Source organism: Frieseomelitta varia, unplaced genomic scaffold (genome assembly GCF_011392965.1).
Source record: "Frieseomelitta varia isolate USP_RPSP 00005682 unplaced genomic scaffold, Fvar_1.2 scaffold_926, whole genome shotgun sequence".
In the NCBI taxonomy this organism is placed as follows: Eukaryota; Metazoa; Arthropoda; class Insecta; order Hymenoptera; family Apidae; genus Frieseomelitta; species Frieseomelitta varia.
The window spans coordinates 426457-447985 of NW_025110730.1; the positions used below are offsets into that span (position 1 = coordinate 426457).

Consider the following 21529-nt stretch of genomic DNA (forward strand, 5'->3'; position numbering starts at 1 on the left):
AATAAAGTATTTAGTTAATTTATTCAATTTTGGATATTCAATAATTATACATTGATATGGACTGTTTACGATGTCGTATAATTATATATTGATATGGACTGTATACGATGTTGTATAATTATATATTGATATGGACTGTATACGATGTTGTATAATTATACATTGATATGGACTGTATACGATGTCGTATAATTATACATTGATATAGACTGTATACGATGTTGTATAATTATACATTGATATAGACTGTATACGATGTCGTATAATTATACATTGATGTGGTCTGTATACGATGTTGTATAATTATACATTGATATGGACCGTATACGATGTCGTATAATTATATATTGATGTGGACTGTATACGATGTCGTATAATTATATATTGATGTGGACTGTATGTGATGTCGTATAATTATATATTGATGTGGACTGTATACGATGTTGTATAATTATATATTGATATGGACTGTAAATGATGTCATATAATTATATATTGATATGGATCGTATACAATGTCATATAATTATATATTGATCTTCCTTTTTGAATCATTTTTTCTTACTAGTCACGAGGCCTGTATAATAAAAGAAATCTGCAAAATAGTGTATACTTGGGATTCTAGATGTGTAACATGTGAATTTATAAAAATAATTATTATAAAATTGTTTTTTTATTAAATTGTTTTATAATAGGTATAAGTAAAACTCAGAAGCTTAGTATATAGCACACGAATTAACGAATAAATTAGAACAATTCGTTGGAATCCAATATATTTTGCAATAAATTTCAATTAGCAAATATTTCAAACAACTACGCGATTGCCGACGTTCCAGAATTAATTGTAAACAATAATGCTTGTCATTTAATGAGCAGAAACTCACGTATGTATTATTAACAGTTATAACATATTAAGTTGGAATTAAACGAATAAAAATACTGAATGAAAGTTTGGAAAAAGAATTTTTCAAAAGATTGTCAAAATAAATTTGATGAATGAAATTTCATCCTTGCCGCGTGATTCTGTGAAAGTTTCTTCTACAATGGAAGCATTGTCTGACCAAAGCCGGACTCGTTCTACTTCGCTCGGCGAGCCATCACTTCCCACCTTCGTTATCTACGATTTCTGGCAAAAGACCGGTGGCCTTTATCCGGACGGCGATCTCTCGTGAAACGATGAGACAGAAACCGGTTGATCCTCGGCTGGAATTGGCAGTTAAAGACGAAAAAAGAAAGGTCGCTCGACGACGCGTCGCAAGAAAAGTTTAACGAGCCAATTTGGCGCCGAGTGGTCGAAAAAAAAAGCGGGATCCATTCAACAGAGCTGCGTGAAAATTCGATTACGGTAAGAAGCCTGCCTTTGCCACTTGTCCCGTGTGAATGTTTTTGCCAGGGATGCTGTAACGAACGTCGGAATGCAAAAACGTCGCGCCGCAACGAAGATCTTGGATATCGAAGAAAGAACGAACGAGAACAGGCAGTAGGAAATACATTCAAAGGTCGAATAATTAAAAAGAAGCTTTTTAACCGCGTGGTGCAAACTCTTAAGTTTTATCATCGCGAGACAAATGACTCTGCTTGGAAAAACTTTAATCCTATGGATCCTCGAAAAACGTCTCTCTAATCAAGATGTATGTATATGTATATATGTATGCAATAGTGCTTACTTTTTGCCACGCTTTTCGAGAAAAACAAAGATATTTAATCTTTAAATATATTATTCAAATTTTCAGTAAGTACTGAATACAACGAGTATAAATATTTATTTCCTAGAGAACTTGTAACATCTTGTGACGTGCTCCAAATTTTTGGTCAAGAGCGACCATGTCAGTATCGAACATTAACAGTTATTTATTAAAAGAGAGCACGTACGCTTAGCTTATTAATTATGTATAATAATTTATATCCCGTGCGTTACACGAGACTTCCTCTCGTCAGAAACGTCGCGAGCGTTCCGAATATTTCACGCCGGAAATAAAATCAACGGAAAGTACATTCGAACAACTTGACGCGTATGTACGTACATACGTGAAACGTATCTGCCATCAATCCGTGTTTTGTCGCTGCGACAGGGCTGACAACTGCGAAGGATTAATCCAGTTAACCCGGCCACCGTGGACTCTGACTGATGAATGAAATCCGAGGTGGCCGACCTTATTTTGCGTCAACCTTTGCCCTAGCTCCCCTCCACGTCGCCCTGCATCCCCTTTTGCAGCCCTGTCTACGCTTCTCTTTCTCTCCCTCTCTACCGTTTTCTCCCCCCACCTATCGCCGTTCGAACGAAGCTTCGAGTCCACACAGTCTGCCGCACTACTGACGTAACACACACCCCCTTCTGACGTCACGACCCGGGAGCAACGTGGTAACCCTTTCACAAGAGGACAACGTCCTCTTTCCGCACTTCCTCCCCCGCCGCCTGTTATTACGCTGGATTCGCCTTTCTCTCCCGCGCCTGTTGTTGTTATTATTATTATTGATTGCCGTATACACGGTTAATCTTGCAGCTGTTTGCTGAATCTCATTTAATTATTGCATCGGATCGTGCAAACGTTGCAAGGTACTGTTTTGTATCTCGAGGAAACGCTCGTTCGGGGATTGATTTCTTTGCCACGCATTGCTTGGTGTGTATTTTAGTTAGTTAATTGATTAAATAAACTGGTGGTTCGACAAATAATGTCGAACAATACTGACGATACCGTGGATAATTCGAATGATAAATTGGAGCATAGTTGCACGTGATGCAGTTAATTCGGATTATTGTAGCAATGGCACGTGACTTGGCGTATAATTTCTATAAAATAAATTGTATTATGTTAAAATCGAAAACAATTATCCGTTTAAAAATTGATCAACAATATATACGAGTTTGTGGCGCGATTAAAATGTAAAATTGTTCGTCAGAATTTTCTCTCTTTGAAATTTTTCTAAGGTTAACAATATTTTTGACGATTCGGTTTAACCTCTTTTATATAATACATGAATTGAGCTGTGTAAGTCATGGGATTGGATCGTCTTAACAATTGAGCAACGATTTTCTAATGCAAATTGAAATCCTTCCAAGATCAATTTCCATTTGAATCCAACATTCATAAAAATCTTTCACGAAGAACCTTTCGATTGCAAAATTTGCAAAATTTGCTTCTACCATTTCCAAACTTCCATCACGTTCCTGCAAAGCCCTCAAACTTTGCAAATGTTTAACCAACCCCACCCACCCCGGTTCTACTCTACTCGTGTTCTACATTTTCGGCAACTGCCAATTAAAATCTCGCCGAATCCATCAGAAGCAAAACGCAGAACTCGAAAAATAGTCGTCACGCGTTCCTTAAAAAAAAAAATTCCGCCACTTGCTCGTTTGCTGAACAACAACGTGTCCAGAATGTCAATCGCGAGACACGGATGATTCGCTCGACTAGAAAGAAAAAAAAAAAAAAAATCCGACGCAATCGGAGCGACGATTTTAAAACGCAAAGTCGCGAGACCGAGGCAGGGAACTTTAATTAAGGTTAATCCGTTTTGAGGGAGGCGTGACTAGTCCGTGACTCCACGGACGTTGAAAAAGTTCAAAGTGCCCCGGTGCCAATCTCGTCCGGCCGCGGACTATCAGCTTCCTAACGAATGAAAAGAAGCTGGTGATGTAATTAAATGATTCCTTCGGGCAAATAGCTTTCGGCCAGTCGTCGGCTTCCTCATTATCTAACTTAGCCCGCAAACGCTTCGTTCCTGTCCCCCTCCCTTCGCGGCTTTTGTCCCTGCCGGGGGTGAGCGCGGTGGAAGCGATTCAATCCCCGGAGAAGAAAGCGAGAAGATCTTGAAAACGATTTAATAGACGCGGTCCCCGACACCGCGTCAGCTGGATCGGGGATAATATTGTTGAAAGTTGGGACGAGGCTGTCTCTCCTGACCCGATCCTCGAATTCGCGCAGGTCGATTTGACGGACAATTCGTTTTGTGATCGTTGAATAATTTCTACTGAAGCGAGAATGAACAATGGTGATGATCAATTTTAAATTTGATGCACATATTATGGAACGGTAGAAATATACTATAAGTTAAATGATAAATTTATATGAAATACGTAAAAATATTATGTAAAAGTTATGTAAAGGTAAGTTATAAGCTTATGATAAAATACTTAGCTATAATATATTATATTATAATAAAACACTTAGTTATAATATTATACTATAATAAAATACTTTAGCTCTACATATATTATAATATATTCTATTATAATAAAACACTTAGCTATAATATATTATACTATAATAAAATACTTTAGCTATATATATTATAATATATTATATTATAATAAAAAATTTAGCTATAATATATTATACTATAATAAAATACTTAGCTATAATATATTATACTACAATAAAATACTTAGCTATAATATGTTATATTATAATAAAACACTTAGCTATAATATATTATACTATAATAAAATATTTAGCTATATATATTATATTATATTATAATAAAATATTTAGCTATAATATATTTTACTATAATAAAATACTTAGCTATAATATATTATACTATAATAAAATACTTAGCTATATATATTATAATATATTATATTATAATAAAATATTTAGCTATAATATATTTTACTATAATAAAATACTTAGCTATAATATATTATACTATAATAAAATACTTAGCTATATATATTATAATATATTATATTATAATAAAATATTTGGCTATAATATATTTTACTATAATAAAATACTTAGCTATAATATATTATACTATAATAAAATACTTAGCTATATATATTATAATATATTATATTATAATAGAATACTTAGCTATAATATACTATACTATAATAAAATACTTAGCTATAATGTATTATATTATGATAAAATACTTAGCTATAATAAAAGTTATACAAATGTAATATGATAATTATGTATAAGAACTAAATGTAAAACAAACAAATGTTAATGTTAATTTGAGTTTTACGTTTTATATTACTTCGATATTACGATATAATATAACATCGATATTACGATGTTGTAAAATTGTTCTTTTCACGATATACCTCTCGAAAATAATAGTTTTGAGCTGTTTTGCACACTTATGTTCAATTATGTTTAAGTTACATTTCAATCGTTCCTTTTTAGATTATAAATTAATACAGTTATTTGTGGTATAAATTAATACAATCATTTATGTTCTGTATTACAAAACTTTAAGGTACTCCATTTTATCTTGCGCCTCACGATCGAAATTGATTGATTCCAAAAATGAAGCAATTCCACGCTAAGTTAGAAATTAAGTTACGATATTTAATACCAGGATGAAATTTTTCTCCTATAATTTTCAAACGTACACCGAAGTTTTTCAGCAAGTTCGAGCGCGGTGATTTAATGGGAGAGCGAACAATTTTTGAAAGAGAAACAACAATGAATTTACGGGTACGTGTTCGATAGGAGGTTGAATGCGGAACGGCGTCGAGTTGAAACAGTAATTTCGCGATTCCGCCACAAAACGCTGGCCTATTGAAATCCACGGTCGGAGATACGTTGCATTTTTACCATGTCGCGTCACGTCGAACCGAACGGTAAGCTGAAATGATGCATGCGGTCGTACGTGTACTGTATTTTCATGCAATTTCTCTTTACGAGGCAGCGATGCGCGCAACGATAGAGAAAAGCGCGTCGGCCAGATTATAAGGTTTCCGATGCTTGCATAAAGAACGCCCTTCGTCGCGTTCTTCGGCCACGATAACCGATAAACGCGGCGACGTTTCGCGGTTATTGCGTAAATGCGTTATATCGTCGTTGAAAACGTGGCTTCGTCCTCCTGTCATGTTAAACAATCGTGCTGTTACGTTGCGTTATACCGACGATAATTTCAAGTGTTGATAATGGAGGATCCTTCCTTTGTGCGAGCTCGTATGTTCAGTCTATTACGAAAATATAATACTTATTTGAAAGGTGACTAGACAGCAACGATTAATATATAATTATGTCATGACTCCACGCTATGCTCTATTTACTGTCATTCGAAAATTTTTATTTTATAATTTCTTGAAATGTATTATAATTTTATTATAATTTTATTATAATATTATAATTTTATTATAATTTTATTATAATATTATAATTTTATTATAATTATATAATATTATAATTTTATTATAATTTTATTATAATTGTATAATATTATAATTTTTTAATTTTTCTAAAATCCTTGCTTCTCAATCAATTTTTAGTAGTACTTCATTATATTCGAATATTTTCAATTTCAGCTGCCGACTATTTGTTCGTGAATTTTTGTACGTTCTATCATTGTTTCTTTTTCTGTATTTATTTTATTTATTGGCAATCTTGGAAGAAATTCGAAAATATAATCTATTATTCAGATCTCAATATTAAATTAGAACGTTTCGCTATTAATTAGTCCAAACAATACTACAGATCATTCAAATTTCTGTCATTCCCACCATTAAAAACCATTATACCGCTCAACGCCATGAACGAATTTCATTTTACGACGAAAAATTCACTCGTTTCACGCATTCGTAAGTAGAACAACACGGAGACGTTTGCTTTCGTCGACGAAAAGCACGGGAAACGTGATAAACGACGGAAATGTGAAATGGCGACGAGAATCACGCTCGATATACGATGGCGTGGATAAAAGTTTCAGCGTGATGGCCGGCAGGCAACAGCAGTTAAACCGCTGTTCCGCGACGCAGTTTTATGTATGCAATCACGAGGATTTAAATGGCAGAGGCGTGTCGCGTGCAGAGGGCAAGAAATGGAAGAACGATGAATCCGAGGCGAAGAGAAAGTATCGTGCAGTGCGTTCGTCATGACGTTCGTGTTTCCTAAACGCTCGCGTTTCTTTTACGTTCCATAAATTCCCACCCGGCTGAATCGTTAGTTCGTTATCGCGATCTGTGTTTTCACGATCGTTTCCGGAATTCTACCGACGCTGCCGAGAATGTTAATCCCCAATGTTGATCTCGCGATCGGTCTAGGCTTCGTAAGAAACTCGGAGAATCGATATTAATGCAGCACAAACGTTCGTTATCTGAACAATTTTTTGCGTATATTTTAAATTTAATAATTTCGAAGAGTATATTTTAAATTTAACCATTTAAAATATAGTATCTAACTGTAGAGTATATTTTAAATTTAATCATTTAGATTAATCTATGTTCTAGTAGGCTAGTGTAATATTATGTGCATATATAATATTAATAGTAATAATAATAATATTAATATACTGTTAATACTATAATTAATATACTAATATATTGTTAATACAATATAATATTAATATAATATTAATATACTGTTAATACTATCATTAATAGTATAATATTAATATACTGTTAATAATATCAATCTATTATATTATAAAGTATTTAGTACATTTTAAATTTAATAGTTTAAATCAACCTAATAATTTAAAATGATATCCTTGAAAAGTGATTTGAATTTGAATTTAATAATTTAATAATACTATATATATAATATTTAATAATTTAATAATAGAAAAATATTCTCAAAAAATTCTTGAACGCAATTCGGCTCACAATATATTCATACCATCATTTGTATGTAATGATTAATATTCTCAACTCTTGGAACTTCTTTCAAACGAATGAAATATAAGCACGGTTTTCTGAAATTTGAAATGTCTAACATATTAAACAAATCAATATTCAGATTTCATTTAGTTTGTTTAGTACAGCTAACAATATGAATTTTCGTAAATATCTATACACCTAAGTTGATGTGTATGAAGTACAGTATAAAGGAACGACCCAATTTGAAAAGCGAAACTCTCACTTTTACCTCGAAAATTTTACGAGTTCGAACCACTGTGCGTATTTAATAAATATTTCGTGGGACTGAAATTATCATGGACTTGAAAATCAAAATTTTACTTCCACCATAAAAATTTAACCTTCCAATCGATTCAACGCGATTCAGCAATCGACGATTTTTACTAATCAACCGTCGATTGGATCGAATTCTGTAATTTCGTGACCAAGGTTACAGACAAGGTTCTCCAATTTAGGCGTCGTTTATGTCGAGTTCTCTAATTTCACGACCGTTGTGGTGAAATGCTGTAATTTGGTAGTCAAAGGGTATCAAATTCTACAGTTTACAAGTCATCTAGTATCGAGTTGCGTAATTTAATGGCTGGGAAAATCGAATTCTACGATTCAGGCGCCAAGGACGCCGCGTGTAGCTTGAATCTTCGAAATCAAATATCAAGAGTATGCGTTAACTTCCAAGGAAACGTCGTTCCTTGGCAGAGTAAGTTCTACGAACGTAGCTTCCGCAGTTTGAACGTCATCCGCACGTGTGTTGTGCAATTTGAAGGTCAAGGCTACCGCAGTCTACAATTTAGCAATCAAGGATCCATAGCGAATTCGCACTCTGACACATACGAAGTCTCGCTCTTGTCATTTGAAAGTCAAAAATATTTCAACGGAATTGAAAATCCTACTCTTTGAATGAAAACCAGTATAAACAATACGTACGACGCGGGAAATATTAAATGTTTAGTTCCTGCAACTTTGCAGCTGTACAATTTAGAAATCGGACTCTACGAATTCTATTATTTAATGGCGAAGGATTCTCCAATAAAACTTCACTTTCACCGTAGAAAACGGTGTTTGGCGAACCCTGAAATCACTAAAGACAGTTCTCGCAGCAACTCCATCAGTCTGTGAAATATCTTCGAGGCAAAGTCCAATGCCTTGGGGAGCATCTAATCCTGCTTGACGTCGATACGAGTAACAAGTATCGAGCCTCTCGAAGCATACTCCCGTGTCCCACAGGCCCCGTAAGTTCAAATTCGTTTAAAGTAACCTTGGCCGACAATGAATATTCCCGAAAGTTCTTCTCAAAATTTCTGCCAGCCACCACCGGCTCAACCGCCGAAGGATGCTTCCAAGTTTTCAAGGATCCGCGCGCGATCCGCGTCTCGATGACGACGTTAGATTAACCGTGGTATGCACTTCGGTCGTAACTGTAAAAGGATCTCGAAAATTTCGCTGGTGCTTCGTTGAAGGGTCGACGAGTACTTAAACGAGAGCGTCTAAACGCCGAGGATTTGAAAATGATGGAACATTAAACCCTCGTGAGCGCGTTTCGATGAAGATGCGGTTGAGGTTCAAATGTACGAATACCATCGTTTGCATTTATCTGAATTTTTCGATCGATTCATAATGAAGTGGAATTTTGATTGTGAGGAAGATTGATTCGAAGAAAGATTAACATTATTGGAGCGTTTATTAATTTGGGAAGATTAGGACACAACTGTTACAACTGTGTAACGTTTAACATTGAAATGAGAAATCCCTCTATCTTTGAATAAACTGTGAAATTAAGAAATGTAAAATTAAAATAATTCTACAAAGTTTTAATAGGTTTTAATTACAAAGTCTTCCTATTTCTATGCGTTTACCAGCATTTAAAAATTAATTTGATTATCGCTGTTCGATTTGCGTATTATTTTCCAGCTAAAACACATCTTGCATGTATTTTAAAATTATTATAAAAGCCGAGGATTGTTCGTATATTTTCGAATGGAGATACCAATTAATTATTTAATTACATCGCATGTATGGTTAATTGTTTCGTAATATGTTTTCTTCTTTTAGAAATGCGCACGGCTCGTGATTTAAAATTTAAATCGAAAATAAACTAATGGCCGGCTGTGCGCGTTCCGGCCGAGAAAATTTCGAGCTTTATTAAATTATTCATAGGGAACGATGGGACAGGCTGAGCGATGTAATCCTTTATTCCGGCTTAATTCCCTAGAGAATTCGTAATTATCCTTTGTCCCTGTCCATCGTCCCGTTCATATTTTCCAGAAACTTAAAGAATCTATTGACTGAAAAAGCCTTCAGGACTTTAGAATTCATTTGTTCGATTTTAACTAAGATTAGTAGAATAATTTTAACACTTTCGCGAATATATAATTGGAAAATTTGTAAGTGTCACGATGAGTACAATTTTATACTACACTCTGAATATTTTTGTGCCTTCAAATTTGTATATACCTTTTATAATCATTTTGTCATTATAAAATTAACGAATAACAAAAATGAATTTCACAAAGTGTATTATAATTTATAATTACAAGAGTATGTAATAAATTCAAATTTAATAAATATACAATGTATCTATTAAATTCATTAATATATAACAAATTTATTCAAATTATGAATAAATGTATTAGCCCATGGGACTGCCAATAATTTCCTGAAACATTTCCCTCTACTGAACAAAACACGCGTATCATTTGTCGCGTATCAATGATGCGCGTCAGCCAACTCCTCAAATTCGAGTAGAATGAAAGTTGGCGAGGATTGTCAATGAAATGACGCTATAAATAATCGGCGTGATCCATCGGGCGAGAATAAAAATCGGGCATGTCTAACGAGCCAAGGAGACGACGAGGCAAGGAAAGCCGATGAAGCGTCCCACGCAAATTACCATGACATTTCACGAGAATCGTCCTTAACCTTTTTTTTTTTTTTCTTCGCCGACTGCGGCTCTAATCAAAAATCGATATTAATCGCCGTGAAAACGACTTGTGCTGTTCGTCCAATCTGTGGAATCCGAACAAACGTGGCCTTGCCTCGAAGTAGCTTCGACTCTAGCCATTTACCTCCGTGTTTGACTTGCGGTTCGATTCAATTTTCAGCCTTAGTTTCCCTGTTATTCTTCCATCCAGTTCCGCTTCGCCTTGCCTCGGCTTCCTCCCACCCGAAAGCTGTTCCCCTCTGTCTTTCTTCGATTACTTCCTAACCAGGTGAAACTGGATCGGTTCGTTTGCCTCGTTCGAGCAGAACCCGCGGCGAAATGCAGAACAGAGGCTTTGTTATCTTTCCTTTTGTAATCTTGTTTGATACTTTTTTTGCGAAGTGAACGGAGAAAATAGTAGGGAGAAAAGAAGAGCGGGAACAAGGATGAAGACGCGACGGAACGAAGTTGGTCTTATCCTGGTTGTGAAATCGAGTATCGAGTATTTGCGGAATTTGCAAGAGTGGATTTATAAAGAACGAAATGAGATCAATTAATACGTTGGGATTCAAAGGAGAAGGAAATTGCGAATGTCTTGATGATTAATCGTCGCGATAAATTTCTAGCTTAGTAAATTTTCTATTTTGCTACCCCTTCTCTAATGAGAAGGTTTAGGTTAGGTTTTATCGGCAAAGCAAGAAATCAGTCGAGGTCGAGAAAATTATTGACGTAAACGAACATTCGCGAGGTACAAGCACAGCTATTATCGAACGTTTATGTAAATTATGTCGTATTTGATTTCATTTCGCCTGATACAATGAAATGTCTAGTACAACGTTTTTTAAAATTTTAATACAACGTTCAAAAAAGTACGAGAACTATATAACTTTTTCGACTTCCTTCGACTGATGTTACATTTTAAAAGCGAACTGAAGCTTTTCAAAAAATCTGTGGCGAAACAAACTAAAATTGGGAAAAGCTGCTAAACTAGAAATTTATAAAAAAATTTTGATAAAATTCAAATTTTAAATGGTACAAAAGTTAAATTTTGTTATACAACAAATGCAAATTGTTAAATTAGTTGTCGATGTTGATCTTCCATGATTCTCTCATTAAATTTCATTAAAAATCAAATTTCGTAAAACAATAATTTTGTGAGAACAAAATTGCGAATTTAACTTCAACACGAATGGAAATTCGATTACGACTATCGGAATTCATTAAAATAACAATCGAAGTAACACAGGAAAAGTTTCACATTCCTAGGCAGATATAAAGATGAGATTTCGATAACGACATTAAGAATATAGTTTCCTCATTTATTTGAAGATCCTATAATTCAAGGTTTGCGTTATTAAAGCCCCAACGATTTTCTGATTATTTCTGAGGTTCGTTTCACTCTCTGTAACTATCCTAATAATTATAAATGGAAATGAACGTAACGTTAGGAGGTTGCTCAACAAAGTCAGTTTCAAGAACTTACTGATGAGTAATAATGGCGGCTAGTTAACGAAGAAAAATCTGTTACATAAGACAACTTCTACAGTAAAATTTCATTATCGAGGATCGAATAATTTTCCATTATTTTTCGTTCGCGTAATATGAACTGTGGTCCAGAGAAGTTCGATTAATCGAGCACCGACTAAAATTTTCGTTCCAAATAAGTTAACTTCGGAATAAATCGACTTCACTAGTTTTTGTTAAAAACGAAACTGGCATGCGTTTAAATAAATTCAATCGGTGAATGTACAATTAATTCAGGAATCGACTAGAATTTCGTTTCAATAAGTTTCAATAACTTTATCATATTTCGTCCATTAATCCTTTGAATGTTTAGTCTATATCAGAATATTAATAACAACCAACAAAACAACGAATTTACCTATTAAAGATTCAAAAAGTACAATACAATGGATTGAATAAATCTTATTAAAAGATGAATGTATGTCTTAGTTCGATATATTCTTTTCATTAAACATTTAGACGTTCAATTTATTTTAACCTCTTGCGCTGGAATGACGTGCCACGCATCTCGAGAACTTTTTGTCCCAAAATTGTAATATTTTCCCAGTTTTGAGTATATTTAAGTGAAACAAATAATAAACTTATTATTTCTCAATAATTTCTATCTAGTGACATCATACCGACGAGTTGAAAAAGGAAGCGACGAAATTATTGTATATGGTTTGGTCACTCGTTACGGTCCGCAATCCAGTTGCCAAGCGCAAGTGGTTAAACGCTCAAAGTTTTACAAAGCTAAATTAAATTTTTATTTAATGTTTTACAAAGCTAATTTAAATTTTTTATATGTTTTATATATATATTTTATTTATAATTATATAATATTAAATATATATAATATTATATAATATTAATTAATATTATTAAAATTATAATATTAAATTAATTATATATTAAATAGTATTATATAATATTAAATATATATATATATATATATTTATCCTTATCCTTATTAAAAAAAAATTAAATTGTTATATGTTTTATATATATATATATTTTATTTATAATTATATAATATTTTATATATATATATAATATTATTATAAGAGAAATTTAACTTAATTCACAATACAATTACTTGCCGCTTGCACAACATTTGGCAACCGACATTTGGATAAATCGATTCAACGGATGGGAAATTCGATTAACCGAAGAGCGTTAACTAAAATCCCCCGCGCCGATCAGTCAACTTCGAACGCAAGTCACTCAACTCGTAACTCGCTCCGGCCGACAGATTCAGCCAATTTCGTTAATCTCGTTTCAGGTGAGGAACTGTGGATTGCTGGTGTGAGACCTCGGCCCCAGGAGTGGCCCGGGGGTTACCCTGGGGACCTCGGGGAAGTGCTTGCGCAAGGACGAAGCTGTTAAGAACGACGAAGGACACGGGAGGCGGAGGAGGAGGCCGCTATGAACGCCAGCGTCAACATCGAGAGGAACTCCTGGCGGCTGCCTCCCGACGAGACCGTCCAGGTCGCCGATCCCCGTTCAAAGTCAGCCCAGGTAAAAGAGGTAAATCGCTCCAGCGGTCCATCGTCTCCTCCACCCCCACCTTCCCCACTTCTCTCTAAGATACGATGACACATTGTCAGTCGAGAATAGTTCAAGGTTCGTCGCGAATCTTCTCCAGGTTTTCCACGCATGATTCTGTGTCTTACGCCTCTTCGCTTCTCTCTGACAATCACTGATCATAGTTTTTCTTCCTCCTCTTTTTTCTTCTGGAGTTTCTACCAGTTTAGGATCTGGCACCGTAGACTAATGCACATGGGTGTGAAATGACGCGTGGTTTGAGAGATGTTTGAGTGGGGCGATTTTGGGGGGGGGGGGGGATTTGTGAGAATTTTGCACACAGGTTAACGCATTTTTAGATCGCGATTTCTAATCTCTCGCGGGGACTTTGTAGATTTACAATATACTACGTTTGAATAATTTTTCGAGAAATATATTTATATGTATATATATATATATCTATCTATATTTATATTTATATTTATATTTATATATTTCATTATATATATATATTTCACGAAAAATTATTCAAACGTAGCATATTGTAAATCTACAAAGTATATATATATATAAGTGACATATACAAATGAAAATTGAAACTCGAGTTTTTCATTGTACCAGAAATCTTTTTACATTCCTTGCACTTTCGTGCAAATCTCTGACGGTTCCAGCGTCAATCTTTCCCTTATCATTGCATTTGTAGAAAAATTTTAAACGGAATGCAATGCAATTTCCGTTAACGTTTGGTACACGAAATAATTTTTCATCGCGACTCAGGTTTCGCATGAAAATCCACAACCTCCGTGACTTTGTTGAAACAAGTCTCTTAAACGACACGTGCAACACACGTTCGCATATTTTGTAACGCAATTACAGTGGTTAATTGGTAGCAATGACACCACCGGCTGAAAACATTTTATAGCAACAGTCACGAGCAACCTAATTAAAACGCATGCTGCTACGAGGATTTTGCATATGAGGTGGAATGAGATTGATAGTTGCGAGTTAGAGTACCGAGTAAGATAGAGCGTGTTGTGTAGAGCGTGTTGTGTGCCATACCGTTGCCAAACATTGCACAGAATACAATACATACGACTCTGTTGCATATAAAGGAACACGTTGCCATAGTTTCAAGGGAACACGACACAGCAGAAAATTCATCGGCGCAGCATCGTTTCCGCCAGTTGTTAACATGACATGTTTAATTAACTTGTTGATCATTAACGAAGCGTGAATGGCCGACGAGAGGCAGTATTTTGCTCTCCTCGTTGAAATCTGGAGGCAATTTTTCAATTAAAAACGAGCAGCTGAATTACGAATTACACACCCCGGGACAAAAAGGTAGCACACCCCAAAAATTATTAAATTTCGTCTCATTATACAAATGGTATAAAATCTTTTTTATATACATTCTTTGGCAGTGCTTCTATCGACATGTATAAGTAACATAAATTAAACTTTTTAATATATTTTGTGTTATTAAAAAGGAATAGAAATATGGTAATATTCAGCGGATTAAAATGATGGCACGTTTCGTGTAAAACAGTAGGTAGAAACAAAAGAAACGAGTTTAATAATTGTTTGATACTTAGTACGACCTTCTTTGCATTTAATAACGACACCTACTCCTTGAAGCAAAGATTTGTATCATTTTTTTAATGATTTTGACTTAATTCCTCCACAATATATTTTTTAAATTTATTAATATTTGCGAATTTTCTTCCATTCTAGTATACGGCCCTCGTCAAATCCCTCCAATTAATTTTCTATAATATTTAAGTCAGAAGCTTCAACTGGTTATCCTAAAATACGAATTTCTTTGTTCGCAAACTATTGATTTACTGTTTTCGCGGTGTACACGTTGAAAAATGTAATTATTTCTGGCAATTGGTATCGCATACGTGTCAATTTGTTCGTCAATCGTTTCAATGTACTTTTTACTATTTAATTTTCCCGCACTAAATTTTGTTTTCATCTTACCTTAGTAACCAATATCTCCCCAAATCATTATACCGTCGCATCCCATGGATCGATGACTCGAAAGTTGTTGCTTCTTTCGTAAATCATAATAATAGCAGTGGAGACCATCAGGTCTAAATCGAACCTCTTTTTACTGGTAAATGTGATTCTTCGCCATTTCTTATTCGTACAAACATATTTCTCTGCAAATTGCAAACGGCACAGCTGATGCTCTTGCTTTAACCAAAGTTTTTGCTGCAATTTTCGTCGTTGCAGATGTTCACAATTCTTTAAAAGACATCGAACATTCCTAACATTTGTCGTAACTCTGGCTTTTTCTGCCATTTGTCTCGCGGTCAAGCTCGAATTTGTACGATGTACGTGATATAGCACGTTATAACCTGAGTTGTTAGACACTGCAATCGTCCATAACTTTTTCTTTCTCCATAATTATCGGGATCTTGTAGTAAATTCACTATCACTTTACGACTTCTGTTAATTATTTCGGATATTTTTGTCTCAGAATAATGTTGTTCGTTTAATTTCAATATCGCGTGTATTTCAGCTGATTTGAACTTTCTTCCGCTGCTCATTTTTACAAACGTTAATACGCACTTAACTAACTTATTGTATTTCACACGAATGTTACACTTTCGATAGCTCCCGTACGACTGACTCAAAACTATGGATTATAATATTTACATTTTCGTTTTTGTATTTCTGAGAAGTTGCATGCCTCGGTAATAACATTCGACACAATACACGTGACCAATCCACACTCAAAGATACTGATGTGATGATCTACGCATTCTCTCTACTTTACGATAGATAATATAAGAAATAATATACATAAAGTATGCCATCCTCTTGTTCCGAGATGTATGTTCGAAGATTTCGACATTCGAGAACTTGGAGATTCGAAAGTTAGAAAGTTCGAGGTTTAGGAAAGTTGGGTGCACTTGGAAAAGATCTTCGAATAGCTGAAAATTCGTCGTACGTTTGAGAATTTTAACGGCCGAGAATTTGAGAACTTGAGAACTTGAAAATTCTACAGTTTTTGATATTTTAACAAGTCGAGAATTTGTATGCTTGAACAACGATATACGCAGTTCAAAATGCAAGCAATTTAGAGATTCGAAAATCCCGGAAGCTTCGAATATTTAAAAATTGAAAATTCTCTGAACAGATGAGTATGTTTATAAATTTGATTTTCACGCCTGAGAGAAAGCGAGAATATTAGAACAACGAAGCGTCGTGAAAATACTGTTCTTTGGGAAATTAAAAATCCTTTATCTCAAGGCGAAGACCATTTACGCGAGATATTCTTTCACGTTAAATACAGAAATTGCACTCATCTTTTTCTACGTTTCATTAACCATTCTTTGTTGATGCCCGCCTCCGGTTTACGAGCACTTTTCCACTTGAAGTAAGCACCATTTTCCACACTCTGGCGAAGTGTGGTCTCCTTAAGCGACGATCTCTGAATTAACGAAACAATTAACGTGAACGACTCTGCGAAGTCGTCGTTCCTCATCGTCGCTGCCACTGAATTTCCCGCAAAGGCGGAGATTTAAGTTCTGCCAAGAATTACGCAACTTTTCTGACGGCTTTCGCCGTTGAAAATCCCCGTTTCTCTTATCCTCTTTACTTTCTATCAAAATTCTTCGTGGAATTCTTCAAAGAACGAGAAGGAAATTGTCGTTATTCTTCAATATCAACATTTTCTGCTTGTTCTACTTTCAGTCGCAGAAACGATTATGTGTGTTTGTGAAAAGAAACTTTCAGAAGTACCGTTTATTCGTAATATAATCGTCTCGTGCTAGGAATGCGAAATTATGAAAGAAAAAAGAAGTCACGACTATCTGCAATCGAACGTTTCGTTTGCTTATGAAAGAAAGATTGTTAACACCAAAGTGGTCAAAATAACTAATTTATAACTTTTTAGAGTAATTTTGCGGACTTACAATGTTGCGTTTTTTTTTTTTTAGAAATTGGAATGACTTTTAAAAAAAACAAGAATAAAGGTTCGTGTCCATTATCGTGTTATAAACTTTTTCCTATTCCTTGCATTCCAATTTCTTCGATTTTTATACTTTATTCCTCGGTAGTTCTAGTGTTAATTCGTTAAGTAATTCACTCCAATTCAACACTTCGGAATTAACAATTGTTATAAATAAGTTTATATTACTTAGTATTCGCTAGCATACTGATGAAATAATGAATATATGAATTTCAAAATACAAAGTGTTCGCGTTCTTTTGCGCATACGTACGAATGTGAACGTGCCAGACTCGTTATAAATATCTTAATAATTTCTCCCATTCCTTTTAGAACTCTAAAGGACATTATTTACCATACAATCGAATTCGTCTTGACCGCTGCTTTCACATGACAAACGGAAAAATAGCGTTCTATATAAAAGATTAAAAGCCTTAATTTTTATTATTTAAATTTTACTTATTATTTATTATTTAAGTTTTATTATTTATTATTTAAATTTTATTATCATTTGTTATTTATTAATTAATATTATTACACCTTGTGTAATTTCCGAGTTGCGTTAATAAACACGATAAATAAATACAACAATCAATTCGAGGCCCATCCACTTACCATCGATCAATCAATCTCGGTACATGCATACGTACCGGAGCAAGAAATCTCCAAAACGTCTTCGGTCGACGAAAACTCGATAAAAAAAAAAAAAAAAAGAAAGAAGAAAGAAGAAGAGAGGAGAGTGGGCTAATTACACGGAACGAATCAGAGAAGGGAACAGAGACTGGTCGAGGGACGGGGATTCATTATGCAGAACCGGCTGCTGGCTTCGCTCCCCTTTGTTTCCTCAGCTCTCGTCACCGGCCACGCGAGAATTGACTGTCGTCGGAGAGAGAGGAACTCGCGACTAAACGCCGACGAGTGTTGCCAACCGAGGACATTTTCGAGGAATCCTCGAGAAAGTTAATTATGCAAAGAACGCGTGGAAGAAAGAGAGAGAGAGAGAGAGAAAGGGGCAAAGGTTCGTCGAGGAGAAACAACCCTTGCCGCGCCATCTCGAGATGGGAAACTCGGCGCGTTCGAAGGGAGCCATAGCCGACTGCGAGCTGCAGATAACCGATGGCAACCGATTTCTCCCTTCGTATAATTCAATGGTAACCGAGTATCCTTCTTGCTCTCTCCTCGTCTTTTTCTCTGCGTTTGCCATTCTCGCGTTCTCGAGGAACTCTCGAGCTTTCGTTGGCTGATTGCTTCTACGGACCGATTGAAATTTCGACAGGTGAGAAGGATGGGTAGATAAAGGGGGGAATATTGAGGAATAATTATCGACCAACGAAAGATAAGGGAAGTTTCGCGAGTTTCCTGCTTATCGAGGTCGATAACACAATCTACACAATGTTGCGTAACGATCTTTGGGCGTTTAGTAAATTTAGAATAGGGAACCACACGTTTGTTCGTGTCTCTTTGACGCTGGAGTGCTTGACAAGGGGACGAAATTAAATGTATTTCAACGCTCTTTGAATTATTTACTAATTAGTTCGTGAAAGAATATCGAGACAACGAGTATTTCAATGTTTTTATAACTCGATAATTTCAATGTTTTTATAACTCGTTCCAGTAGCCAAGTGATAATTTCTCTCGTGCCGTGATAATATTTAATATAAGTTCAAACATAATCACACGCGTGCCTGCTGTGTGGCGAGAAGAATGTTTAATATAAATATAAACGTGATTATACAACGTGATCAGAAAACGTAAATGCAAGAACAGAATGTAATTTATGTTACGTTTGAAGGACCTACGAACGACGATGTACCGTGATGTACCATTTCATGTTTCACGACAGTCTTTCAATCAATGTCTGACTCGCGCGAGTCTATACTACTTGAACGATCAGCCAAACTCGCCTGTGTGCCGTACACTCGTGTCCTAACGCTGAGTGGCGTTTATTAACCGATCAGCGTTACACGGGCCTGGTCGATCGAAGTTCAAAAACGCTGATCGCCGGTTACGCGGTACAAAAAAAAAGGCTCGAGAGTCTTTCATTGGCTGGCGAATCATCGATTAGCGAACAATTAATTCGATCGCTGGTAAAATCTCTCGGCGGGAGATACGAGAACACGCGTGTGACGAGAGTGTCGGTAAACTGTTTGTCTTTTGAGTTTTCCAAGCTTCGTTAACTTTTTTTCATTGGCGAGCAATGTCCAGATAAAGAGAGAATGCCATTGAGCTGGCTCAAAGGTACATTCTTGGAATACCGCTTACGAGCTATTAATCCGATCATCGACAAAATTTTGCCGAGGCAACGACTCGGAAGCGCGATAACGATCGAAGTTACGCTTTACGCAAGTTTACTCAATTTTTGGAAGTACGTAATTGTTATTACGCATAAGCTTCCTGTCGCGAATGTTCAAACACTTTTGCGAGCATATGACATTCAGGCGAAGATTTAAATTTAAAGTAGTTTTCATGTTAATAGAATTGTCATCGTTTTTTCATGCGTCTTCCGTTTATTCAATGGATTTTTATTGTAAAAATTTAAATAAGTGAATAAATAAATACATATTGCTGAATTTAAACCAAATTTAAATTATAAATGGATAAATAAATGAATAAATAAATACATATTCCGCGGAGGATGTAAAATACAAAATAAAAATAAAAATAAAACCAAGTATAAAATGCAAAACAAAAGCAAGTATTCCAAATTTTAATTACCTAACCTAAATTACTATAACCCAACGATACTGTCATTTCACATTTCAAGGTTAAAAATACTCGAAACGTCTGAACCAAGATTCGAGATTATGATAACAGTAAAAGTAGAATGCAGCTTAACACTAGAATCACCGACGACTAAAGCGTAAAATTTTCCAGAGATATTGAAGTAAAAGAAACAGAAACTCTTTATAGAATGATCACTGAAAGACTGAATGATATAAAACAAAAATAACTTTCTTTAACACACGTTTCTTAAATTTCTATTATTATTTTATTATAAAATTTATTATTTTATTTGGAGATATATTTATAAATTTATTATTTTATTATAAATTTGTTATTTTATAATAAAATATTTATTATTTTATTTTGAAATATATTTATAAATTTTATTTTATTATAAATTTATTATTTTATAATAAAATATTTATTATTTTATTTGGAAACATGATTAATGGATTTTTAATATTTCTTTCTATAACCTACAAAAAAAAAAAGAAGATAAAAAAGATTGAAAATGAACAAGTTATGACTTTTTCAAATCCCTCAGTTGATCACACTGTACAATGAGGCGTACGAAAGCTCTTTATTTACGCATTTCACGAAGAATCGTTCAAGCCTCCAAAAATATACTTTATAAAGTACTTATAAAAATATACTTTTATAGATATAAAATATATTTTATATCTATAAAATATCAATTGGTCATTTTGACCATTTCGCCAGTTTCAGTGTTAAATTTTCCTTTCTAAATTTCCCCCCGCCCACCATAGCGACTAACGACCGTAGAAGAGGAGAATGTCACCGTGCGAGCCTCAAAGGGACATTCTCGGCGTAACCTTAACAAAAGAAGTTTGGAAATAGTTTACGCGACGCCGTAGAATGTCACAGATCCCGCGGACCCGTATATAACTCTCTCCTCATCTCTCCCGTTCCCTCTCGATCGCCGGCAACGCTATTTATAAAGCGAACTCTGATATGTAGACGCTACGCGTGTGTACACGTATGTACGGTTTATAATTCCGTAGGAGCGGCTAGGCGCGGAGAAAGGGGTAATGGGGAGGGTTTGGGAGGGGGAGGGAGCGGCGCTGGAATCCCGGATCGATAAAACTGAAGCCTTCAGCGGGAAAATCTAAATTTATACCGACTGTCGGAGTACAACTGCGTGTTTGGATAACATTTACATGCTGCGCGGTGTTGTCGGGCAGCCAGCTGGGGGGAAGGGGGGTGAATTTTCAGACGCATGCAGATTTATTCATGAAAGAGCCGCGTGTGGACCGTGTCGTCAACTGTCCACCGTAAGTGGTAGAAACTCTA

The 21529-nt window shown here is 35.1% G+C and overlaps 1 protein-coding gene across 3 annotated transcripts in view; it reads left to right on the forward strand.

The window, feature by feature from the left end:
- The window catches only part of LOC122537720 (dipeptidyl aminopeptidase-like protein 6), a 192477-nt gene that overhangs the window by 121073 nt on the left and 49875 nt on the right, over positions 1 to 21529 (forward strand). For 2 of the 3 annotated variants that reach the window (XM_043671135.1, XM_043671136.1), the window contains exon 2: positions 13296 to 13540. In XM_043671135.1, the coding sequence (XP_043527070.1) occupies positions 13439 to 13540 (102 nt within the window). In that variant the 5' untranslated portion in view covers positions 13296 to 13438. The remainder of the gene's footprint in view (positions 1 to 13295; positions 13541 to 21529) is intronic. The other variant, XM_043671138.1, reaches the window with a different exon arrangement.